Source organism: Neomonachus schauinslandi, chromosome 11 (assembly GCF_002201575.2).
Source record: "Neomonachus schauinslandi chromosome 11, ASM220157v2, whole genome shotgun sequence".
NCBI classification, from domain to species: Eukaryota; Metazoa; Chordata; class Mammalia; order Carnivora; family Phocidae; genus Neomonachus; species Neomonachus schauinslandi.
Window position 1 is genome coordinate 86,681,997 of NC_058413.1, and position 26,804 is coordinate 86,708,800.

General features: G+C 40.1%; 1 protein-coding gene across 2 annotated transcripts in view; it reads left to right on the top strand.

Annotated features, from left to right (window-relative positions):
* Positions 1-25,748, top strand: part of ARHGAP32 (Rho GTPase activating protein 32) — a 217,963-nt gene extending 192,215 nt beyond the window's left edge. For both annotated transcript variants that reach the window (XM_044919193.1, XM_044919194.1), the window contains 8 exons: positions 5,592-5,699; positions 8,668-8,813; positions 9,451-9,646; positions 15,846-15,991; positions 17,636-17,707; positions 19,558-20,436; positions 21,121-22,103; positions 23,422-25,748. In XM_044919193.1, the coding sequence (XP_044775128.1) occupies positions 5,592-5,699; positions 8,668-8,813; positions 9,451-9,646; positions 15,846-15,991; positions 17,636-17,707; positions 19,558-20,436; positions 21,121-22,103; positions 23,422-25,668 (4,777 nt within the window). In that variant the 3' untranslated portion in view covers positions 25,669-25,748. The remainder of the gene's footprint in view (positions 1-5,591; positions 5,700-8,667; positions 8,814-9,450; positions 9,647-15,845; positions 15,992-17,635; positions 17,708-19,557; positions 20,437-21,120; positions 22,104-23,421) is intronic.
* Positions 25,749-26,804: the final 1,056 nt, after the last annotated feature.

A 26,804-nucleotide genomic window follows, 5' to 3' on the forward strand; every position in this document is an offset into this window, starting at 1 on the left:
CACAGCTCCCCTTTCTGATTTCTCCTCAGCTTCTGTTTCTGAATAACATGCTTATGTTTATTTTTTATTTTTAGATGTTATTTTTACCTTCCTTTTAAGTAAATGAAATTTAGCTTTCTTTACCCACCCGCCCCAGCACCACACAAACACACGTTTCCCCTTCTCTCATCTTCATAGTCTGGTTACGTCAGCATTTGGAATTAAATTAGTATTCACTGTCTATATTGTAATAACTTTGTAACTGTGATTTACAACTGCACATAATATATACTAGACTTCTCTTTCCTTTCTGGGAGAACTTTGTGTGTGTTTGTGGAGCATTTGCCCATTTTTGGCTTGCTAAGTTTCTGTTCGTCACTAGTTTATCCCTGAAACTCTCACAGGACTGACTACATATGTTCTCCCAGTGTGTTCAGACTTCTCAGACAAGCTTTCTGTCTTTCTTTTTTTTGTCCCATGAAAACATCCCTCCTGGAGCCTTTTATCCCACTACTCAGTCCCTCAGTCCAGGCTGATTGCTCTCTAGATCTACAACACTTTCAACTCTTCCCCCTCATTTTGGAAATTCTCTTCATTGCCTCCTGCAGGAGTTGGATCCTTCTTTTTGGGATCTCTTGCCGTCACCTCCCTTGTGTGTACTCCCTGCTTTGTAGTAGACATCTTTGGTAGCTTCTTGAGGAAAGCTATAAGGGAGGTAAATGTTTTGAGACATTGATATAGAAATGCTCTTATTCTACTCTTGCATTTGATTGATAACTATAGAATTTTAGTATGTAAATAATTTTTTCCCATAATTTTGGTAATATCACACCATTGTCTTCTAAGCAAAAATGCCACAGTGATATCTGATTCTAGTCTGCCAGTTCTTAATATGATGTATTTTGTTTTGTCTGTATCCTTTCTGGATGCTTTTACACTTGGAACATACCTAGTGTTCAGTTTTCACATTGACTTGTCTTGGAGTGGGTTCTTTTTCTTTGCTTTGGGCACTTGGTGGGCCTTTTCCATCAGGGAACTTCCATTTTTCTTGTTATTATTTCCTCGATGGTTCTCATTGCAACTTAAACCCCAGCTCTTTTCTCTGTTCTCTTACTGGATTTATTGTAGTTCTTGAACCAACTCTTTCATTTCTTACCTTCTCTTTGTCAGTTTCCATGTATGGATTTCCTCCAGGCCATTTCTTGGTTTAAAAGAAAATGATTTCCAAGAACTCCCTTTCTTGTTCCTCTGAATGCTCCTACTTTATAGCATCCTTCTCTTATCTCATGGTTATAATCTCTTCTCTCTATGAGAATATTACTGGTAATTATAGGTTTTGTTTTAAATTATTCTGTTTGTCACAGTATTTGTTCCTTCTTCATTTGGCACCTCACCTTTATCAAGACTGCAAAATATTCAACAGATTTCACAGGAGCAAGAAACAAATTCTTTTTTTAAAAGTCATATTTTGTAAGTGTGATAGCACTTAACTTCATTGTGAATTAAAATAATCTTGCATAAACAGAGAAACACTTAAAATTGGCTTTAGGTAAACCTGCTTAAAATTTAAATTATATTTAGTCAAAATGGTTTAGGGAGAGAAACCTATAGGCAAACATACTTAGAGTGCCTTAGACACCAATCAGTACATTTTACAGAGGGAATCGAGAGTATTGGTTAATATTGTGGGTGAATTAAGAGGACGTCAGTAAGAAGAGATGTATATGGAGAGAGTGTATATGCATGTGTGTGTGTGTGTGTGTATTTATATATATATAATGGAGAGTATGTGTGTATATATATCATGTATGTATATATTTCTCTTATGGTGAAGTACATATGTCTCCTATATATTTTATATTTTATATAAATAAATCTCCCAACATGTTTTATTTATATCTCTTATATATTTATCCCCTGTTATATAGTACATTTATGTTACCTACTATATATAATGTCTATGTATTATAGGCATTATAATGTAGGGACTTTGGAGCCAAATTGCCTGTATTAGCTATATGACCTTGTGACCTTGGGCAAGTTCCTTTGCCTCTTGGGCTCAGTTTCATTGTTTGTGAATTAGAGAATACTGGTACTTTTCTATTAGGATTATTAGGAATATTAAAGGAATAGCACTTAGAACAAGGCCTGTTATATAAGTGCTATTTATGAGTTAATTACCCCTACTATTATTATGTATACCTATGCATTTACTTTTTTGTTTTATCTATAGTGTGTATGTATAAATGTGTGTGCATATATACTCACATACATAGGTATTTCCTATAGACGCAAGAAAATACTATTTTTAATCATGTTTAAATAAAGTATTGATAGCATTTAACTTCATTATGAATTAAAATAACCTTTCATAAACATTGGCTTTCAGTAAGCTTACAATGTATATTGATATATATAACTTTTCTACTATATTATGTATATAGGCATTTCCCTTACTAATTGCATATGTAGCTTCTTTACTATTTATCTATTTAATCTTCCCTGTTGAACATTGTATACTTTTACCTGCTATGTATTATATATTGTATATCCTACTATATGTTCTCTCTCTCTATATATATATCTATATTTATATGGATATATATAGTATTGCCTACTTTATGTATAATCCCTTTAAAACACAAGCTCCTTGAGGTCATGAATTTTGTCATTTATCACTGTAGTCTCAGAATAGAACCTTGCACATAGTAAATGTTCAATAATATATATTGCATATACATTTTACATATTTTGTTCAACATATACTTTGTAGCTTGCTGATGTGTGTGTATATATATATACACACACACACACGTACACACATATAATATGTATATCCTAATATTATCTTCTGTGTTCCTAATATATTACCTACAGTGTATGCCCAGATGTTTTATATATATTGTTCACTATACACATATCTCCTACCCTATATTATATGTAATTCCTTGTGATATATCTCCTGCTATATAATGTGTTTTTATATTCTAGCTTCTTCTACATAATTTGAGTGTTAATCTCCTTTAATATATCTCTTTCCATCCAGACTTTTTAAGATTTTAATATTCACATTTCCTAGTTCCTTAAATGTTCTTGAAAAAACATGATTTTTAATAGTGTTCTCTTATGTGAATGGGCTATATGTTATTTAACCTTTTCCCTAATTTGCTTGTTTGTTTTGTTTCTTAAATTCCACATATGAGGGAAATCATATATTATTTGTCTTTCTCTGACTTATTTCACCTAGGCTTTTACTCTTTAGCTCCACCCATATTGTTGCAAATGGCAAGAGTTCATTCTTTTTATGGATGAATAATATTCCAGTGTATGTATATACCAGCTCTTCTTTATCCATTCATCCATTGTTGGACACTTGGGCTGCTTCTGTAATTTGGCTATGGTAAATAATGCTGTAATAAACATAGGGGTGCATGTATCCCTTTGAATTAGTGTTTTTGTATTTTTGGGTGAATACTCAGTAGTTTCATTATTGGACTGTAAGGTAATTCTATTTTTAACTTTTTGAGGAACCTCCATACTGTTTTCCGCAGTGGCTGTACTAGTCTGCATTCTATGATGGGTTTTTTCTCTCCCAGTTTTTTTTTTTTTTTTTAAGATTTTATTTATTTATTTGAGAGAATGAGAGAGAGCAAGCACATGAGAGGGGGGAGGGTCAGAGGGAGAAGCAGGTTCCTTGCTGAGCAGGGAGCCCGATGCGGGACTCGATCCCGGGACTCCAGGATCATGACCTGAGCGGAAGGCAGTCGCTTAACCAACTGAGCCACCCAGGCGCCCTCTCTCTCAGTTTTGAACATTACTGTGAGGACCATCCATTTACATGAATCTTTTTGGGAATCTAGATTTTTTTTTTTGGCTGAAAACCTGAAAGTGGAATCCTTAGAAATCAAAAGGTACTAAAGTTTTTTCTCAATATACAGCAATTTCCAAATTGTATTCCTTGAAGATTTATGCAGTTTGTACTCTGCTGAATATGAAAATGCTCATTTCATGGGACTCTGACTAAAATTCTCCACGAGCTTTTATATAAAAACATTTTTACAATTAGATATGTGAATAAAATGCTATCTTTGGTGGTTTGATTTACATTTCTTCTGAGGTACTTAAATATTTCCCTTCCTTCATATACCCCCCACTCAAAATAATATAATTTTATACATTTTCTAAACACATTTCTCAAGCTCCCCAACTTTACATTGTCTCCAGACCAGCCTCACTTCTGTCTGTCTGTCTGTCTGCCTTTCCTACTTAAGTATGTATAGGAGGGACCAAGATGTACCATTTGTACTCAGCTGCAGTAGATGCTGTTGAAAGGGAGACCGTGGAGCCAGGCTGCCCTTGATTTGAGAGTAACCTGAGCACACCTTGGCTTTCTCCTCCGTAAAGTGGGGAGTGGTAGCACTGTGCAGGTAGGGCTGTTGTGGGAACTCGATGAGATCCCTGTAGAAAGCCTCTTGAGCAGTGCTTCTAGCTGCTGTCTGCATTTTCTTCTCAGATTCACGTTGGGCTCATCTTGGTCTTTGAGGCTCATATGCTGACCACTATTTTACTTTCGTTACTGTTTCAAATAACAGTCTTAAATTTCTGTCTCCTATACATTGTCCTTAATAGTTTCAATCCCTATACAGGTAGGTAGGGACACTTAGAGAGATGTAGGAGCTGCTAGGTAATACCTCTTTGTGTTTCTCTCTCATAACTTGCATTTAAGCTGCTCATGCTTTCTTTTCCAAAAATGTTCTGCCCTGTTATTTAATATCCACCCCCCTCTCTCTCCATATATATGTATGTGTGTGTATATGTATATATATACACATATAGTTGCTCAACTATTCTCTCCCCTTGGTGCCCACTGCAATTTTTCTTTTTACCTTTTAGGCCTGTGAAATACTGTTTTCTTTTATAAAAGAAAAGTTTAAATCCCCTCCTGTTAGTGCGTCTGCTGCAAGTAGAATAACATAACTTCATGATATCATTTGTCTAGAAACTAGCTTTTATGGAGGATTTACTTCATTGGTGTCTTTGAAACTAGATGTCTGACAGCCAGGAGCAAATATTCCTAAAGATTTTTAAAAACTAAGGCCATTTTCTTAGAACAAGTCCTGTCAGAAATGTTAATTTTTTTTTTTTTTTAAAGGTTTTATTTATTTGAGAGAGAGAGAGACAGCGAGAGAGGTAACACAGGCAGGGGGAGTGGGAGAGAGAGAAGCAGGCTTCCCGCGGAGCAGGGAGCCCGATGCGGGGCTCGATCCCAGGACCCTGGGATCATGACCTGAGCCGAAGGCAGACGCTTAACGACTGAGCCACCCAGGCGCCCCAGAAATGTTAATTTCTTACGGCATCTACCTTAGACCTTTTTTTCTTAGAGTTCTATAGATGTGATTACTGTATACAGAATGTAGAATTCATAATATTCTCCTGACATTTCTGGGGTAATAATATTCAGACCTAAGAAGCAATAAAAAATTTTGTTGGAGTTTGTATGGTTTCCTTTTCTATTTTTCCATTGAAATCTTAAAAATTAATTAGAAGGGCTTTATGCTGTATTCTGCTACATACTGTTTCTTTTCATTAATATGTTATATTGCATTTTCCAGAACGCTCGAGTTCCTGATGAGACACTTGTCTCTTCTAGCTGACTATTGTTCCATCACAAATATGCATGCAAAAAACCTCGCAATTGTTTGGGCTCCAAACCTGCTAAGGTAAGTTGCATTTGACTTATGACCTTAAGTAGAACCAGTCATCTTATATCAGAGTCTAATTCATCAGGGTTCCTTGAGGACAGTTTTATTTTATTTATTATTTTTTTAATGTTATTTATTTTTATTTTATTTTAATTTATTATGTTATGTTAATCACCATACATTACATCATTAGTTTTTTTTATTATGTTATGTTAATCACCATACATTACATCATTAGTTTTTGATGTAGTGTTCCATGATTCATTGTTTGCGTATAACACCCAGTGCTCCATGCAGTATGTGCCCTCGTTAATACCCATCACCAAGCTAACCCATCCTCCCACCCCCCTCCCCTCTAGAACTCTCAGTTTGTTTCTCAGAGTCCGTAGTCTCTCATGGTTCATCTCCCCCTCCGATTTCCCCCCCTTCATTTTTCCTTTCCTGCTATCTTCTTCTTTTTTTTTTTAACATATAATGTATTATTTGTTTCAGAGGTACAGGTCTGTGATTCAACAGTCTTACACAATTCACAGCGCTCACCATAGCACATACCCTCCCCAATGTCTATCACCCAGCCACCCCATCCCTCCCACCCCCCACCACTCCAGCAACCCTCAGTTTGTTTCCTGAGATTAAGAATTCCTCATATCAGTGAGGTCATATGATACCTGTCTTTCTCTGATTGACTTATTTCGCTTAGCATAATACCCTCTAGTTCCATCCACGTCATTGCAAATGGCAAGATTTCATTCCTTTTGATGGCTGCATAATATTCCATTGTATATATATACCACATCTTCTTTATCCATTCATCTGTCGATGGACATCTTGGCTCTTTCCATAGTTTGGCTGTTGTGGACATTGCTGCTATAAACATCGGGGTGCATGTACCCCTTCGGATCCCTACATTTGTATCTTTGGGGTAAATACCCAGTAGTGCAATTGCTGGGTCGTAGGGTAGCTCTATTCTCAACTTTTTGAGGAACCTCCATACTGTTTTCCAGGGTGGCTGCACCAGCTTGCATTCCCACCAACAGCATGGGAGGGTTCCCCTTTCTCCGCATCCCCGCCAACATCTGTCATTTCCTGACTTGTTAATTTTAGCCATTCTGACTGGTGTGAGGTGGTATCTCATTGAGGTTTTGATTTGGATTTCCCTGATGCCGAGCGATGTTGAGCACTTTTTCATGTGTCTGTTGGCCATTTGGATGTCTTCTTTGGAAAAATGTCCGTTCATGTCTTCTGCCCATTTCTTGATTGGATCATTTGTTCTTTGGGTCTTGAGTTTAAGAAGTTCTTTATGGATTTTGGATACTAGCCCTTTATCTGATATGTCATTTGCAAATATCTTCTCCCGTTCTGTCAGTTGTCTTTTGGTTTTGTTGACTGTTTCTTTTGCTGTACAAAAGCTTTTTATCTTGATGAGGTCCCAATAGTTCATTTTTGCCCTTGCTTCCCTTGCCTTTGGCGATGTTTCTAGGAAGAAGTTGCTGTGGCTGAGGTCAAAGAGGTTGCTGCCTGTGTTCTCCTTTAGGATTTTGATGGACTCCTGTCTCACATTGAGGTCTTTCAACCATTTGGAGTCTATTTTTGTGTGTGGTGTAAGGAAATGGTCCAGTTTCATTCTTCTGCATGTGGCTGTCCAATTTTCCCAACACCATTTGTTGAAGAGACTGTCTTTTTTCCATTGGACATTCTTTCCTGCTTTGTCGAAGATGAGTTGACCATAGAGTTGAGGGTCCATTTCTGGGCTCTCTATTCTGTTCCACTGATCTGTGTGTCTGTTTTTGAGCCAATACCACACTGTCTTGATGATTACAGCTTTATAATAGAGCTTGAAGTCTGGAATTGTGATGCCACCAGCTTTGCTTTTCTTTTTCAACATTCCTCTGGCTATTCGGGGTCTTTTCTGGTTCCACACAAATTTTAGGATTATTTGTTCCATTTCTTTGAAAAAAATTGATGGTATTTTGGTGGGGATTGCATTGAATATGTAGATTGCTCTAGGTAGCATTGACATCTTCACAATATTTGTTCTTTCAATCCATGAGCATGGAACGTTTTCCATTTCTTTGTGTCTTCCTCAATTTCTTTCATGAGTATATCTGAGTACAGATTCTTTGCCTCTTTGGTTAGATTTATTCCTAGGTATCGTATGGTTTTGGGTGCAATTGTAAATGGGATCGACTCCTTCATTTCTCTTTCTTCTGTCTTGTTGTTGGTGTATAGGAATGCCACTGACTTCTGTGCATTGATTTTATATCCTGCCACTTGACTGAATTCCTGTATGAGTTCTAGCAGTTTTAGGGTGGAGTCTTTTGGGTTTTCCACATAAAGTATCATATCATCTGTGAAGAGTGAGAGTTTGACTTCTTTGCCAATTCGGATCCCTTTGATTTCTTTTTGTTGTCTGATTGCTGTGGCTAGGACTTCCAATACTATGTTGAATAGCAGTGGTGAGAGTGGACATCCCTGCCGCATTTAGGGGGAAAGCTCTCAGTTTTTCCCCATTGAGAATGATATTCACTGTAGGTTTTTCATAGATGGCTTTTATGATATTGAGGTATGTACCCTCTATGCCTATACTCTGAAGAGTTTTGATCAAGAAAGGATGCTGTACTTTGTCAAATGCTTTTTCTGCATCTATTGAGAAGATCATATGGTTCTTGTCCTTTCTTTTATTAATGTATTGTATCACATTGATTGATTTGCAGATGTTGAACCAACCTTGAGCCCAGGGATAAATCCCACTTGGTCGTGGTGAATAATGCTTTTAATGTACTGTTGATGAGGACAGTTTTTAAAAGTAAAGCTCATCTGTTGTTTTTATGAGCATCTCCCTAAAAGAGGCAAGTGGGGCTTAGCCAAAGCATTAAAGTATGCTTTCTTCCTCTGGTCTGTTTGTGGTTTACACATTTAAAAAAAAAAATGCCCTTTAAGGCTGCTGTCTTGGGATTCTCTGACGGTGTTGTTGGTTATCCCACAGATCCAAACAGATAGAATCTGCCTGCTTCAGTGGAACGGCAGCTTTCATGGAAGTGAGGATTCAGTCTGTGGTGGTTGAATTCATCCTGAATCATGTAGATGTCCTCTTCAGCGGGAAAATCAGTGCCGTCATTCAGGATGGGGCAGGTATGGCTAACACAGATTTTGTTTACAAGGAACATGTGTAAACGTCTAAAGGCATGGAAAACTGCGTTTCTTACTATCTCAATTGAATAAATCTGTCTTTGGTAGAAAGCAGGTAATTTATGTCTACTTCTCAAAATGCATGGTTTAACAGTCATTTTGTGTGTGTATAGTATTTAGTGAATACTACATTAGACCTATTATGATCTAAGTTTATGGCACATTAAAAAATATATCATGTCACATATTATTGATGCATATAAACTTATATTATGGAACAGTGAAAGAAAAATTTTTTTCCAAATCTAAGATATCTGAATGATACCAGGCCTTGCTTGGTATCTTTTAAGAAAGGAAAATAGTTAAGTTACTTAAGGAATTAAAATGTATGTATATATATATATATATATATATATATATATATATATGTCATTATTATCAACCTGGTATGTCACCTTCTTTTCCTCATTCAGTGTAAAGCCCTATTGTTCTGCCATTTGAAAGACTTAATGAAGAAAATGTAAAACAGCACAGATAGGTAGATAGATGGAGATTGATGTACACACACTGACACAGATTTATAGTTTTTATCTATGCCAAAAATCTTGACTCTTTTCATCACTTTTCTTTCTTTCCAAAGCTTCTCTATCAAGACCCAAGTCCCTGCTGGTTTCCTCTCCGTCCACCAAGTTGCTGACATTGGAGGAAGCCCAGGCACGAACGCAAGCTCAGGTCACCTCTCCAATTGTGACTGAAAATAAATACATCGAAGTAGGAGAAGGACCTGCTGCACTTCAGGGAAAGTTTCATACCATAATTGAGTTCCCACTTGAAAGGTAAAATTCATTAAATCCTCTTCACTGATATGATTTTCATGGTCAAGTGTTCTTTTCTTTTTTTACTGTTGTATTCTAATACTATTATATTGATTTTGGGCTAGTCCCAGAAAAACCCATTCATTTGATTATAGATGATCTCTCATAGGGAATGATACAAATGATTTTTGAAAAGCATTACAACATCATGTCATTTTAAAGAAGATTAAGGTTAATTATAGAAGGCAGATTTTTGGGAAAAATAGAGACTTCCACTATATAGAAAGTAAGTGATTTTCTCTCTGAGATATGTTGTCTAGAAATTTATTTAGAAATAAACTGGGGGCATCTGGGTGGCTCAGTTGGTTAAGCATCTGACTTTAGCTCAAGTCATGATCTTGGGGTCTTGGGATCAAGTCCTATGTTGGGCTCCACACTCAGCAGGGAGTCTGCTTGTCCCTCTGCCCCTCCCCTGCTCATATTTTCTCTCTTTCTCTCTCACTCTCTCTCTCTCATTCAAATAAAAAAAAAATCTAAAAAAGAAAGAAAAGAAACTGGGTTGGAATAGCTTACCCAGGAAATAAAGAATGAATAATGACTTGTTTGACATTGGCTCCATATTAAGTTTAGAATAGACCAATACTTCTCATAGTGCTATCTCCCAACCAGCATCAAGAGATGAATGCATACTATTCCATTGTGTGTGTGTGTGTGTGTGTGTGTGTGTGTGTGTACCACATCCTCTTTATGCATTCATCTCTTGATGGACACTTAGGTTGCTTCCATATCTTGGCTATTATAAATAATGCTGTAGTAAACATAAGGGTGCATATACTTTTCAAATTAATGTTTTTGCCTTGTTTGGGTAATACCCAGAAGTGGAACTACTGGATCATGTGGTAGTTCTATTTTTAATTTTTTGAGGAGCCTCCACACTGTTTTCCCTAGTGGCCGTACCAATTTACATTCCCACCAGCAGTGCACGAGCGTTCCCTTTGCTCCACTGCCTTGCCAACACTTGTTATTTCTTCTCTTTTTCATTTTAGCCACTCTGGTGTGAGGTGGTATCTCATTGTGGTTCTGATTTGCATTTCCCTGATGATGAGTGATTGTTGACCATCTTTTCATGTGTCTTTTGGCCATCTGTATGTCTTTTTTGGAAAAGTGTTTGTTCAGGTCCTCTGCCTCAATCAGATTATCTTTTTGGTATTGAGTTGTATGAGTCTTTATATATTTTGGATACTAATCCCTTAGTGGATATGTCATTTGCAAGTATCTTCTCCCATTCAGTAGGTTGTCTTTTGTCTCGTAGATGACTTGCTTCACTGTGCAAATTTTTTAATTTGATATAGTCTCTGTTGCTTATTTTTGCTTTTTGATTTTCATGCCCTTGCCTGAGGAAACAGATTCAGAAAAATATTGCCAAGGCCTATGTCTGAGAGATTACTGTGTATATTTTTTTTTAGGAGTTTTGTGGTTTCAGGCCTTACATATTCTGAGTTTATTTCGTGTATCGTATAAGAAAGTGGTCTAGTTTCAGTCTTTTACATGTGGCTGTCCAGTTTTCCCAACACATTTATTGAAAAAACTGTCTCTTCCCCGTTGCATATTCTTGCCAGCTTTGTCATAGGTGAGTTGACCATGTAAGCATAAGTTTATTTCTGGGCTGTCTTCTGTTCCATCAAACACTTTTGGTGCCAGTCCCATACAGTTTCATCTACAGTGTAGTTTGACATCTGGGAGTGTGATACCTCCAGCTTTGTTCTTCCTCAAGATTGTTGTGGCTGTTCAGGTTCTTTTGTGGTTCCTTAAAAAGTTTAGGATTTTTTTTTCTAGTTCTATGAAAAATACTATTCATATTGTGATAGGGATTGCATTGAATCTGTAGATTGCTTTAGGTAGTGTGAACATTTTAACAGTATTAATTCTTCCAATCATAAACATGGTGTATCTTTCCCTTTATTTGTGTCATCTTTAATTTCTTTCACTAATGTCTTAAAATTCCCAGAGAACAGGTGTTTCACATCCTTGGTAAATTTAGTCCTAGGTATTTTTATTCTTTTAATGCAATTGTAAATTGAATTGTTTTCTTAATTTCTTTTTCTGCCAGTTTTGTTAGTAGTGTAAAAAATGCAAAATATTTTTGTATATTAATTTTGTATCTGCAACTTACTGAATTCATTCATTCGTTTTACTGGTTTTTTGGTAGAATCTAGGATTTTCTATATATAGTATCATGTCATCTACAAATAGTGACAGTTTTACTTCCTCCTTGCCAATTTGGATGCCTATTATTTCTTTTCTTTGTCTGATTGCTGTAGCTAGCACTTCCAGTACTATGTTGAATGACGGTAGCAAGAATGCATCCTTGTCTTGTTCCTGATCTTAGAGGACAAGTTTTTAGCCTTTCACCGTTGAATATGGTGTTATCTGTGGGTTTGCCATATATGGCCTTTATTATGATGAGGTATGTTCCCTCTCAACCCACTTCTTGAGAGTTTTTTTGCGAACGGATGTTGAATTTTGTCAAATGCTTATTCTCAGCTGTTGAGATGTTCCTATGATTTTTATTCTTCATTTTGTTAATGTGGTGTACCATGTTGATTGATTTGTGGATATTGAAACATCCTCCCTCCCATCCCTGAAATAAATCTCACTTGATGTTGGTGAATGATCCTTTTAATGTGTTGTTGAACTCAATTTGCTAATATTTTATTGAGGGTTTTGCTTCCATGGTCATCAGGAATCCATTGGTCTATAATTTTCTTTGTTTTGTAATGTCTTTGTTTGGTTTTAGTATCAAGGTAATGCTGGCCTCATAGAATAGATTTGGAAACAGTCCTTCCTTATTTATTTTTTCGGAATAGTTTGAGAAGGATAGGTAGTAGGTATTTCTTGATTTTTTGATCACAGATCTATTCATTAATGTAAGTGGAGTGTTAGAAATCCCTTACTGTTGTATTACTGTCAATTTCTCCCTTTATGTTTGTTAATATTTGCTTATAGGTGTTCCTATTTTGGTTGCACAGCTATTTACAAATGATACAGCATCCAGTTGGATTGATTCCTTTTTATTATGTAATGCCCTCTTTGTCTCTTGTTACAGCCTTGTTTTAAAGTCTGTTTTGTCTGATGTAGGTGTTGCTACCCCAACTTTTTTTTTGGCTTCCATTTGCATGGGATATCTTTTTCCATTTTTTCACTTTCAGTCTGTATGTGTCTTACATGTGAAGTGACTGTCTTGTAGGTCTTGTTGTTTTATCCAATCACCCTATGTCTTTTGATTGGAGCATTTAGTCTATTTACATTTAAAGCAGTTATTGGTAGATATGGACTTATTGCCATTTTGTTAATTGTTTTCTGGTTATTTTTGTAGTTCTGTTTCTTCTTCTCTTGCTCTTTTCTCTTGTGATTTAGTGACTTTCTTTAGTGTTATGCTTGGATTCTTTTCTCTTTTTTCTGTGTGTATCTTTTACAGGATTTTGGTTTGTAGTCACTATGAGGTTCATATATAATATCCTATGTATATAGAAGTTTATATTGAGTTGATGGTCACTTAAATTCAAATGCATTCTAAAAGCACTGCGTTTTTACTCCCTCCTCTCCATTATATGTATATGACATCATATTTTACATCTTTTTATTTGTGAGTCCTTTAACTGATTTTTTAGATATAGTTGATTTTACTACTTGTTTAACTTTCATACTAGCTTTATTTTTTTTTAAGATTTTATTTATTTGAGAGCACGAGAGAGAGAGAGAGAGAGAGAGAGCGCGCGCATGAGCAGGGGGAGGGGCAGGCAGAGGGAGAGGGAGAAGCAGGCTCCCCGCCGAGCAGGGAACCTGATGTGGGACTCAATCCCAGGACCCTGGGATCATGACCTGAGCCAGAGGTTGACACTTAACTGACTGAGCCACCCAGGTGCCCCATACTAGCTTTATGTTTGCTTTTACCCGTGACATTTTTTCCTTTAATAATTTCTTTTCTAGTTATGGCCTTTTCTACTCAAAAAAGTCCCTTTATCATTTCTTGTGTGGCCGGTTTAGTGATGAACTCTTACAACTTTTGTTTGTCTGGGAAACTCTCTCTCTCCTTCAGTTCTGAATGATAGCCTTGCCAGGTAGAATATTTTCTGTAGATTTTTTCCTTTCAGCACTTTGAATATATCATTTCACTTCTTTCTGGCCTGAAAAGTATTTGCTAAAAATAATGCTGATAGCCTTATGGGGTTTCCCTGGTATGTATCTATTTGTTTTTTTCTTGCTGCTTTTAAGATTCTCTCCTTATTTTTAATTTTTCCAAGTTTTAATTATTATGTGTCTTGGGGTGGACCGCCTTGGGTTCATCTTTTCGGGGGCTTTATATGCTTCCCAGACCACCTCAATATCTGTTTTATTCCTGGGTTAGTGAAGTTTTCAGCTATTATTTCTTAAAATTAAGTTTTCTGCCCCTGCCCACTTTTCTCCTTTTGGGACTCCCATAATGCAAATGTTAGTACCCTCAGTGTTTCTCAGAGGTCCCTTTATCACCTACCATCATGTTTTAAAATTCTTTTTTTCTTTTTTCTTTTCAGCTTGGGTGCTTTCTACTCCCCTGCCTTCCAAATTGCTGATCCATTCTTCTGCATCCTCTGATCTGCTGTTGATTCCCTCTAGTATATTTTTCATTTCAGTTATTCTTCATTTCAGTTATTCTGTTTTTCAGCTCTGTTGATTCTTTTGAAAATTTTTTATCTCTTTGTTGAAGTTCTCACTGAGTCCATCCATTCTCCTTCGAAGTCCAGTGAGCATCTTTGACCATTACTTTGAACAGGCAAATTGCTTATCAGGCAGATTGCTTATCTCTGTTTTGTTTAGTTCTTTTTCTGAGGCTTTGTCCTGTTATCTCCTTTGGAACATATTCCTCCCGTCTCCTCATTTTTCTTTCTGTGTGTTAGGTAGTCAGCTATGTCTCCTGGTCTTAAAGTGGTGGCTTTTTCAGAAGAAGGTTTGTGGGGCCCAGTAGCGCAGTCCCTCCTGGTCACCGGAACCAGGTGCTCCTGGGGTGTTCCCTATGTGGGCTGTGTGTGCTCTCCTCTTGTAACTGGGCTGGGACTGCTGTGGGTGTGGGGTTGGGTGGGTATGGCTCTCAGTCTGGCTGCCTGCAGTGACCAGCCATGAGCACGATGGGCACACTGGTGGGCACAGCTGGACTTCAGTGCAGTGGTCTGAGAGGCCTGGCTATAGCTGCTGCAGGAGTGCTGGTGGGCGGGGCCAGCTCTCCCTCTCTGGGGCAGGAGTTGCCTTGAACCGGCTCCGTCCTCACCAAGGCTGCCAGCTAGGTGTGGCAGGAGCCACTTTCGAGAGTGGGGCTGATCTGAAGGGAACCCTGGTGTGGGGCAAATGGTGCTAGCAAGGTAGATGGATAGTGTCAGAACTGGCTCCTGCCAGTGTTGGGCCAGCTAGGCTGAAGGAGGGCAAGAAAAATGATGCCTCCCAGCATTTCCATGATTTCTTCAAAAATGTCTTTCTACAGGAGCAGTCAAGAGAGTAGATATTTGGATATGGATATAACTGGGTTCCAACCCTGACTCCATCATTTACTAGTTTTATAACATTAAGGAAGTTACTTAAACTTAGTGTCATAATTTCCTCAGTTATAAAATGAGAATAATAGTACCTACCTTGTACAGTTATTTTTATTTTAAATGAGCTACTACATAAGACAGCACAGTGCCTGGCATTCAATTTATATTAGTTATTATTTGTAATACTTTTCTTCCTTTTTTGGTTTAATTCTGTTTTCCTCACACACAACTGTTTTCTTTAACTCTTATTTTGGAGTTTTAATAATTCCTACTTCCAGATATTTCTTATTCTTACTTATTTCGCTGACTGTGAGGTTAGATCTAAATATAAAAATCTGTATAAAAATTATCTGTGACTAGGTATTAATATTCAAATCTATACATTTTATTACCATGTCATGCTTTAGCTGTACAGTTTAGCTGTGCTCTGTAGACTGTGCTGTATACACACACACATGTGTACTACATATATGACATATACAGTGGATGTGTGTGCTACATGTATGCACATATACAGTGGATGTGTGTAAACACAGATACTATTTCAGCTGTGCCCTCTCTAGGCTGTTTGGTTCTTTCCATCATTCGTTCATTTCCTAGAAATGAAGACAGCCCCTTGGATATCTTAATACAGATTACTTTCTCTCTCGTAGGAGGAGGCCTCAAAATAAAATGAAAAAATCTCCCGTGGGCAGCTGGCGTTCCTTTTTCAACTTGGGGAAATCGTCGTCCGTTTCCAAGCGGAAGTTGCAGCGGAACGAGAGTGAGCCTTCCGAGATGAAAGCCCTGTCTCTGAAAGGTTGGTGCTCCCGCTGTCCTGTGCTTTGCCGCCAGGAAAGCCGCTGTGTGGCCGGCCCACACCCGTCATCCCGCCCCGCCGGCTTGCGCCTCTCCGCTTACAGGTGCTCAGTGTATCGTGATGGCGTGCGCCGTGTGCTTCAACACAGTGTGTCCACAGCCGGGGTGCTACACGTGAATTGTCTTCTACCAATTCTTCATCTCCAAACGCAGACATAAATATGCAGGGAATACGTGGAAGTACCCAGTTTCTTGTGGAAACTGCAGATTGTATAGAGTGTGAATGTGGTTAAAATTCATAACATAGTTGGCGTATTGTTGTTAATAAAAAGAATAATTGCTGTGGTGTTTAAATTTATTAATCTGTATTTTTACAGATTTAAAATGTGACAAAACCATGTTTTAACATGCCTTTTAAGTTTATAACTCTTACAACCAAGGAATCTATCTTTTTATGGGGTGACTCATTGATGAGAGTATCTTATTGGATCAAATAAATCTATTACTGTTGTTGCAAATACTACTCTTAAAAATAGTTTTAAAACCATGGTCTACTGATATTAACAGCTTCTGAATCTAGGAAGGATAGTAGTGCTTGAATGTTAGAAATATAATGTTCAGTTCATTTAATTCATCATTCGATTTGCAGTCATGTACTAAGCATGTGCTAAATATTTTGAGAGCAACCTCTCAGATAGAAAGAAAATTAAGATACTGCCCCTGCCTTCAGAAACTTACTTGGGAAAGTGTATGTGTAAGAAAATAAATTTCATGCAGAATCATACCAATTGAAATAGATATTTGTGTGAGGCATTTATGGTAGGACTTGTCAGGTCCTATGGGGAAGAGGGTTAGTGGTCAGAAATCTACCCTTTGACTTGGGTTTTGAAAGATAAGTAGGGGTTCATGTGATCACCAAGGGACTGAGAAGGCGTTTCAGAAATGGGAGCAAAGTGCGTGCTCATGTGTGAAGCAGGGAACTTGGCTGGGTATATGATGGTTCAAAAAGAGGTTTAGGTCATCAGGGGCTTCATGTGCTTGCCAGAGAGTTTTGGTTTTGTCCTGTGTTCCTTTGGGAGTTATCCTATGGCTTTAATATGTAACACAGTTACGTTTAGGGTTTAGAAACATGACTTACAGCAGCAGCACAGGGAATATATGGGAAGAGATAAGCCTGTAGACTGGACAGTAATTAGGAGACAGTTAGAGGTGGACATCCAAGAAAGAGTGAGTGTCTGGGATAAGCAGTGGCAGTAGAAGTGGGAAATAGATGTGAGAGATCTTTAGGAAGCAGAATCTACAAGGCTGGGTCACCAAATGATTGTGAAGGATGAGAAAAAAAGAAAAATCTAGTATGGTATCATCGTAAGCCATCATGCTGATCTTTAGGAAATAAAAAAAGGTGTTTTAAAATTCATCTCTATTCTCAAGTTGATAATCCTTTAGATAAGAGATTTTTCATGTAGGAAACCATGTGAAAACAATATAGCACCTTATATAATATACTGCTTAAATTGAATATGATTGTCAAAATATAGTTAATCACCCTTGGAAGTTTAAATATGTGTAGAGAAAATCACTGTTCCTTTTCTCTACATATGTAGCAGTGGATAAAACTTCACACTATTTGGTTTTGATTCTTCAGGTGGCAGGGCAGAAGGAACCCTCCGTTCAGCTAAAAGCGAAGAATCTCTTACATCTCTCCATGCAGTCGATGGTAAGACTAAAACCATCAGTTGTTTTATTCTATATTTCATAAAAGAACACAACAATTGAGTATATTTGGTAAATATATATTACTAAATAGGCTACAGACTATCATTTGCAAACAATACTCATATCTATTTGGTATTATTCATGGATGTCTTCATATGGTACCAGTCTAATTTCTTCACTGTTGACATGATTGCTATTCAGTGTACATAAAAATAGGTAAAATGTTTTAAGTTAACCATTTATAGTTACTAATGCCCAGTGGAAAATGATGTTATTAGTATTTCTTTAGATTTCATGAAAGCACAATTTTACAAAGTATAAAATTAAGCAGTCTTGATACTCAAATCAGTATTTTGTCTTGTAAATGGCTTAACCTGACATTAAATTTCATAGATCAGATTGATTATAGGCAATCCCCATTATCTGAAGATATGATCCTCCATACAAGGAGAAGAAAATTTAGAAGTGAATCCTCTTAAAATGGGGACCAAAATTTTAGTAAAGAATACAAAAAAGTTTGATTTACTTGACAAACAAAACTAAAAATTTTGAAAATAAGTTTTTTGGCCCCTACTTAGCTAAAGTTGGGTTATGGTTGCAATTATGTACTAATGTTTAGAATGAACAAAGGATTACCTCAATTGGAAGGAGATCTAACTTTTTTGACAAAACCATGTCATAATAGCAAATAGAACATCCTTCACTTTATGGTTGGCTTATGCAGCAGGATTGTAAAAAAAAAGGCCCTTTCTACAAAAATAACGAGGATCTACATTGATTTCCCATGGGCTTTTCTTAATCTGTTGATATTGGGATCATTTTTTTTGAGATATCCTAGAGTGTCATCATCCTGGTCAACTTTCTTATCTTCATTTATTAACTCTTCCAACTGCCAGATCCTCATCAGCCGATAGCTCTGCTTATTTCAAGAAATCCTCACACATCCCTTTAGTTGGGTGTCTGACATCTTAAGGGTTTTCCAAGGTTTTCCTTTTCACTGCGGTTAAGAGAATGGTTCACAGATACAATGAAGTGGGCTGGGTAGATGCCAGTATTAAGCAAAAAATAATGTTTTAATATAGATTAATCATATAAGTGGTCAACACCTTAGTAAACATATTTATGTTAAGGCAATTTCGGCGATTCTAATCTTTGCAATAGAATGCTGAGCTCGAAGACTTCTGTTGCCAGTTGGATGTGTAGCAATATCATAAAATTGTATAATGGTTTACTCTTGAAGGACTCTTCCTGAGAGACTTAAAGCCTGTCCTTAGTAAAGAAAAAAAAAGAAATTAATTTTGTCCTAAGTATTGAAAAAGAATCCTGTACTAAGTATTGTATAAATACTTTATGGGATTGTAGAGATTTTTAGTTGATGTTTGCTTTTTAGAAATGTGGGTGTTAGGAGGATTTTTCCCCACCAAAAAACCAAAAACAAAACCCTTTTGCTGTGCTATATCCAAAGTACTATTTAAAGTGGTTAATTCTATCTTAGAAATCTTGTGTGGGATCAGTCATAAAGTAAGACAGAAAGAAAGAAATCTTGCCCAAAGTCACAACATGAGTCAATGTTGGACTAGTAATAGAATCTAAGAGTTCTTTTTTCCTGTTGAAACCATGAAAGGCTGCATTCTCCCCCTCATGACATCAGATGTTTTTGTTATTTAGCATTTGGTTCAGGAGTTCCAGCCATTTGCCCCAGGAGACAATTTCTGGAAAGAAAATGAGAAGGAACATTTCCTTATCCTAGAGTTGTGCATTACTACTGTACTAAGTAGGTGACTTTTCATGGTATTGTGTATCATGTATCCTAGGCATTCACACTTTGATGTCGTTATCCGTTTTTGCCAGGTGACTCCAAGCTGTTCAGACCCAGAAGACCCAGATCTAGCAGTGACGCACTGAGTGCCTCTTTTAACGGAGAAATGCTGGGGAACCGCTGTAATTCCTATGATAATCTGCCCCATGACAATGAGAGTGAGGAGGAAGTAGGGCTGCTGCATATTCCAGCTCTTATGTCTCCTCACGCAGCTGAGGATGTTGACTTGAGCCCACCGGACATTGGCGTCGCCAGCCTGGATTTTGACCCAATGTCATTTCAGTGCAGCCCCCCTAAGGCTGAATCAGAATGTCTGGAGAGCGGGGCTTCCTTTCTAGATTCATTAGGATACTCCCAGGAGAAATCAAGCTCCAACAAAAAGGATACAGAAGCAGGTGGTAGCCAGTCTCAGACGCCAGGAAGCACTGCAAGTTCTGAAGCTGTCTCTCCTCTTCAGGAGAAACTGAGTCCATTCTTTACCCTGGACTTGAGCCCAACTGAAGAGAAATCATCCAAGCCATCCTCATTCACTGAAAAGGTCGTCTATGCTTTCTCTCCAAAGATTGGACGGAAATTAAGCAAATCACCTTCTATGAACATATCTGAGCCAATTTCAGTGACTCTTCCCACTCGGGTGTCAGAAGTCATCGGGACTGTGTCAAATACAGCAGCTCCGAATGCATCTTCTCCAACCTGGAGCAAAAGTGTTGAAGACAGTGATGTCATAAATAGATCCCCCACCCAGGTAGGAAAGATGAAAACAAGTGAGAGAGAGGCCCAAGGAGGATGTGAGTCTGAAGTCCAGCCCCTAGACCAGGGGGCTGCTGCAGAAGTAGAGTCTCCAGGGAAAGAGGAGCAGGTCGTCGCGAGCAGTCAGAGTAAGGCTGTACCTTCTGGACAGACTCAGACAGGTACCATTTGTTTTCCTCCATTCTTTCCTTAAGCTAAGAGGGATCTCCAGTCCTATGTGCCATCTGTGCCTTTTAAGAGAGAAATTTGCTCCACAGCTAGCCTTTAATCAAAGAGAATGTTTTTCTGGGTGTGCTGATGGCTCAAAGCCCTAAATTAAAATCAGTCAAACAAAAATCCCCCAAAGAGCCAGTGGTCCTGCTTTAGACCTTCATAAAGTCCCCTTTTGTCTTTGGACAGTCAGAATTCCTGGATAATTTTTGCACAGCTTCATAGTTCTTGATTCTGTTTTCTAATAAAAGTACCTATATTATATAGCCTTACAAGTTAACCAGCCAGCCTACACCATCAAATGTAAAAACTATCCTTAATAACAATCTGCAGGCACTTGAAGCTTGTTTTCTAAGCAGTCTTTTCTGAGCCAGATGAGGGACCTGCTTTTTTCCCCCCATCTCTATAGCAATTCAAGAGGAGATTGCAATCTTTAAGTACTTGGTTTTAGTTTTCCTTCTGAACCAGATGTGTTTTCTCCAGCATTTGCATGTGGGATGGAAGATCATGGATTGCCATTTTGAAATATGGAAGGCACCTGTTTTCTAGTGATCAAATGGGGAGTGTTTGGCTTTCCGTGTAGGATAACACAAGCTACCTTTTCACTCTCATTTTTTTTCCCAATTTCCCACCAGGAGCAGTTACCCATGACCCCCCTCAGGATTCCGTTCCCGTCAGTTCAGTCTCTCTTATCCCACCACCACCGCCTCCGAAAAACGTTGCCCGCCTGTTGGCGCTAGCATTAGCTGAGTCCGCGCAGCAAGCCTCAACTCAGTCACTGAAGAGACCAGGGACTTCCCAGGCTGCTTATTCACATTATGGAGACATAGCAGTGGCTGCTACCGAAGATAAACTGCCCAGTCCCTACTCTAGTGTTACTCTAGATAAAGCCTATTTCCAAACTGATAGGCCAGCAGAGGAGTTCCATCTCCAGAACAGTGTATCTGGGGACTGTGACCAGCCTAGTCCAGATCCAGCCGCCCCTGGGAATCCTCCCCATGCCAGTGCAACCGAAGCTGGGGAGCAGCTCCACCAGGTAGACTTCCCAGGGAGTTACCCATATCGAACCCATTTACCTGGGGACCCAGACAAGGCCAGAATCACTTCCGTTCCCTTAATGGACTCTAAGTCTGATGATCACCTAAGTTTCCCCGAAGACCAGTCCGGGAAGACCAGTATGCCAACTGTCTCCTTTATGGATCAGGAACAGGGTCAGCTTCATTTCTACAGTGGAGAGCAGCCTCCTTCTTATCTTGGTGCAAGTGTGGATAAACCCCATCATCACCCTTCAGAACTTGCAGACAAGTCTCCCACACCTTCTAATTTGCCTCGGGACAAAAGCTACCCTCCATCTGGGTCCCCTGAAGAGAATCTCAGCACGGCCGCCATGGCTTACCTGACAACCGCTCTAGCAACAGCCGAGATGAGCACCAGGGAAGCCAGCTGGGATGTGGTTGAACAAGCCACCGCAGCTGATTGCCCTGCTGTCACGCTTCAGCGCCCTCCGAGAACTAATCGTCCCCTCCCGCCACCTCCTTCCCAGAGATCAGCAGAGCCGCTGCCAGTCATGGGGCAGGTACAGGCAGCCACCAACATAGGACTAAATAATTCCCACAAGGTAAGAAGGGGAGGGAGTCAGGGAGATGAAATGTACTTTTTCCAAAAGTACATCACTTTTCAGCGGGGTGTGCTGCTACCTTTGAGTCAGATAGGACATTTATTTGAAGTCCTGTGGCAGGTTTCCATGGAACATTTCCTGTCTGAGGTTGGACCTGCCTTTACCTTGATGTCTGTTTCTCTCTGAGAAAGGAGCAGTTACTCAGTGACTCTAGTTTATACCTGCTGCCTTTTCTTCCTAAAGCCTCTTGGTAGTTTCTTCATAGTAATACATGGAGACCATGATCAAATAAGTCAAATTGGGCTTCAGGTGTCGGGGCTGCAGGTTGGTCCCCACCCACCCCCCCACTCCATCACTGACTCAGTGTGACTTTGGGCAAGTCATTTAACCTACCCTCTGCCAATAATTCACATCTGCACGGTGAACGTGCTTTATTGTCAAGACATTTGGAAGACTTTCTGCCTTGCAGACTTTTTAGAAATGTAAGAGTGGACGGTGTTTTAGGTCATTATGTTATTTCCTTAGCCTAAACCAGCAGGTTGTTCTGTAGTCACGCATCTGTTTTGATGAGAGAATGTTGTTTGCAGAATGCTAATAAGATTTCTTTCTAACTTTCTCAAAGTTTAGAAAAGTGCCCCATGTGCTTTGTGGTCACCTTGAACTCAAAGGACTTCGATATCTAGGCTTTAGTGGAGGATGCTATTTCTAGCAACTGCTTCTCAAGGATAGCCTATTTGCAGCCTTGCTGTGAGGATCATATTTGGCGTCAGTTGCTACAGACCAGGGTGGAGTAGAAGGTGGGGAGAGACAGTAAGCGCTTGATTTGAATGGCCCTGAATCAGACCAGTGACTTCATTACTCTTCCCTAGATTGGAGGGGGCTCACACTTCTCACTACGTATAGCCGTGAGTCACTTCACAAATCTCTTTTTGTTTAACAGAATGTTCTTGGTGTTGAGACCAAGCTAGACAGGTAGACTAGGTGTGTATTTTTAAGCTTGACTGTACTTTAAACCTCCCGTTTGGTCTGCATGCTAAGATAATGCCATAGGCAACCTCGTCTCACGTTTAAACGACGTCTCACGTCGCAAAGTAGAACAGTCTCCCGGAGATGGTCATGGCTGTCCTACCAGGTGGCGGCACACAGGCCGCTTCCTGGTGGTGAGGGCAGACTGTCGTGTCCAGTGCGACCACGTGGCTTGGGGAGTTTCAAGCTGCTACCCAGATGGCCTCAACTCGTGGGTTATAGGTTGAATAGTGTTTGATTCCACAGAGGGGAGCATAGGAAACAAGCTCATGATATGATCGTCTTCCAATAGGTGCAAGTGGTCCCAGCTCCAGAGAGACCACCTGACCCCAGAGCCATGGATGACCCCGCACCTGTCCTGGGCAGTGATGGTGCAGCGGCCCAGTGTCCCGTCTCTGGTCCTGCCCTCCAGCCAAGCCTTCCTGAAAAGGTGCGGGAAGGTGCCAGGGCCCCACCGTTGCCCCTGCGTGCCGACTCCGTCCCCGTGTACTCGTCCTGTGGCTTTCCCACACCGGTTCCCCCCACCAGGACAATGGAGAATAAAATGGCCACAGCCGTACACTCCAGCAGTGTGGACGCCCTCAGCAGTTCCGGCTATCATCCCTTTGTCACTGCTTCCTCAGCCTCTGTGGATGACGCTCTGCCTTTACCACTGCCCGTCCCACAACCTAAGCATGCTTCGCAGAAAACGACTTATTCTACCTTTGCTAGGCCTGATGTCACCACTGAACCCTTTGGGCCAGAAAACTGTTTGCATTTCAGTATGAATCCAAACTGCCAGTACCGTCCCCAGAGTGTACCTCCACATCATAATAAATTGGAGCAGCACCAGGTGTACGGTTCCAGATCAGAGCCACCAGCCTCCATGGGACCTCGTTATAACACATACGTGGCCCCGGGAAGAAATGCATCTGGACACCACGCCAAACCATGCAGCCGAGTTGAGTATGTATCTTCTTTGGGCTCCACAATTAGGAGTAGTTGTTACCCTGAAGATATTCCCCCGTACCCGACCATCCGGAGGGTACAGTCTCTCCATGCCCCTCCATCTTCCATGATTCGCTCTGTTCCCATTTCCCGGACAGAAGTTCCCCCAGATGATGAACCAGCCTACTGCCCAAGACCCCTGTACCAGTATAAGCCATATCAGTCCTCGCAGGCCCGCTCAGATTATCATGTCACTCAGCTTCAGCCTTACTTTGAGAATGGTCGGGTCCACTACCGGTACAGCCCATACTCCAGTTCTTCTAGTTCCTATTACAGTCCAGAAGGAGCCCTGTGTGACGTGGATGCCTACGGCACAGTACAACTGAGGCCCCTTCACCGCCTACCCAATCGCGATTTTGCCTTCTACAATCCTAGGCTGCAAGGAAAGAACTTGTACAGTTATGCTGGTTTGCTCCCACGTCCCCGGGCCAACATGACTGGCTACTTCTCTGGTAATGACCATAATGTAGTCAACATGCCTCCAACTGCTGACGTAAAGCACACGTACACATCATGGGATCTCGAGGACATGGAAAAATACCGCATGCAATCCATCCGGAGAGAGAGCCGCGCTCGGCAGAAGGTGAAAGGGCCTGTTATGTCCCAGTATGATAACATGACCCCAGCCGTGCAAGATGACTTGGGTGGGATCTATGTCATCCACCTCCGTAGTAAATCAGATCCTGGGAAAACTGGACTTCTCTCGGTGGCAGAGGGAAAGGAGGGGCGGCATCCAGCCAAGGCCGTCAGTCCTGAGGGAGAGGACCGCTTCTATAGGAAGCATCCAGAGCCAGAGTTCGATAGAGCCCACCACCACGGAGGATATGGCAATGGACAGTCAGAGAAACCGACTCTCCCTCAGAAGCAAAGTAGCCTCAGGAACAGGAAGCTTCACGACATGGGTTGTAGTCTCCCTGAGCACAGGGCACATCAGGAAGCAAGCCATAGGCAGTTATGTGAATCAAAAAATGGGCCACCTTACCCGCAAGGAGCTGGCCAGTTAGATTATGGGCCCAAAGGGATTCCAGACACTTCTGAGCCAGTCAGCTACCATAACTCTGGAGGGAAATATATTCCATCGGGGCAGGAGTCTCTCAGACTGAACCACAAAGAGGTGAGGCTCTCCAAAGAGCTGGAGAGGCCTCGGGCTAGGCCTCCTGCCCCAGAGAAACACTCCAGAGACTGCTACAAGGAGGAGGAACACCTCCCCCAGTCAATAGTCCCACCCCCGAAACCGGAGAGGAGTCACAGCCTGAAACTCCATCATACTCAGAATGTGGAGAGGGACCCCGGTGTTCTGTACCAATACCAAACACATGGCAAGCGCCAGAGCAGTATGACTGTTGTGTCCCAGTATGATAACCTGGAGGGTTACCACTCCCCACCCCAGCACCAGCGAGGAGGCTTTGGAGGAGGAGCAATGGGGACCTATGTGGCCCCTGGCTTTCCCCACCCACAAAACAGGACATATGCTACAGCTTTGGGTCAGGGGGCCTTCCTGCCCACAGAGTTGTCTTTGCAGCACCCTGAAACACAGATCCATGCAGAATGAGCCCTGGAGCAATAGAGATGAAGCAGCCTCTGCTGGACAGTGGACTGTTCTATTTTTTTTCAGTAACCAAAAAGATTAAAAAAAAAAAAAAAGCTACAATCCCCCCGACCACATTAAAAAAAAAACAAAATCAAAACAAGAAAAATCACCATCTTTTTCCCCTTCCCTGCTTCATTACCATCTCTAGACTGTGATTTTTGTCATTAAAAGAGATCTGAATGATTGTAAAGCACTGTGTTGAAAACCTAGTGAAGAAATTTGTCACAGACCATACTTGCCATATGGGGCTAATTTGTCAGAGCCTGAGGACTGCCTTTAACCGAATTTGAATTTAACTTTGTCCTTCTTAGTATTTGCTACATAGCGCAGAGCGGTTTATGTCTAGTTCCTGGTAGGCTTTTGCATTTCTGTTGCATTTCTACTAACTTTCTCAGTAGCCATGCAGCTTGCCCAGGTCGACACTCGGTTTTTGTCACTTCGTTCTCCCTGACTTTGAAGGGTCTCATGCGTTAAATTAGAGTGGAGAAGAACTTCTCCCTGATCCTTCAGATGAATCTCTCAGACAATTAGCACATTATAATTAAAAATATATAAAGGAATGAAGACTTTAAGCATCCAGTAAAGAGCCATCATAAAATGCCAGGCCATTTAGATCCAGGCTGAACCATGTTCTTTACATTCTTACTTCTTAAAGTCGTTCCTCGCAGTTCAGTGGGCAGGCTGACGTCAACTGCAGAAGGGATTTCTAAAGTCAGGAGTAAAGAAACTTCTTAGGCAGAAGTCCGTGAACTTCGGTAACACCATAAAACCCTGTCAAGTGCTTCTAACGTGTTGCCTGCCTTCAGTTATTTTTTTCCTCAATAATATTTGGTAAATTGTAATCCTAGTAAAACATTTCACGCCATTTGTTCTAAAGCAACTTTTTTTTTTCCCCCCAGTTGGGGTGAAAAAGAAAACCCAGCATGACTTGACTGGATAAATACCCATAATTTATCATGATTACAAATTTACATGTTGATTTCTGTTTCTGAACCAGAGTACAGGTTTCTTGGGAACTCTTCAGGTAGCTATGTATTATTTGTTAGTAAACTGAAAGCCCCTGCAATAATTACACTCAGCGCACTGCCCCATCTCAG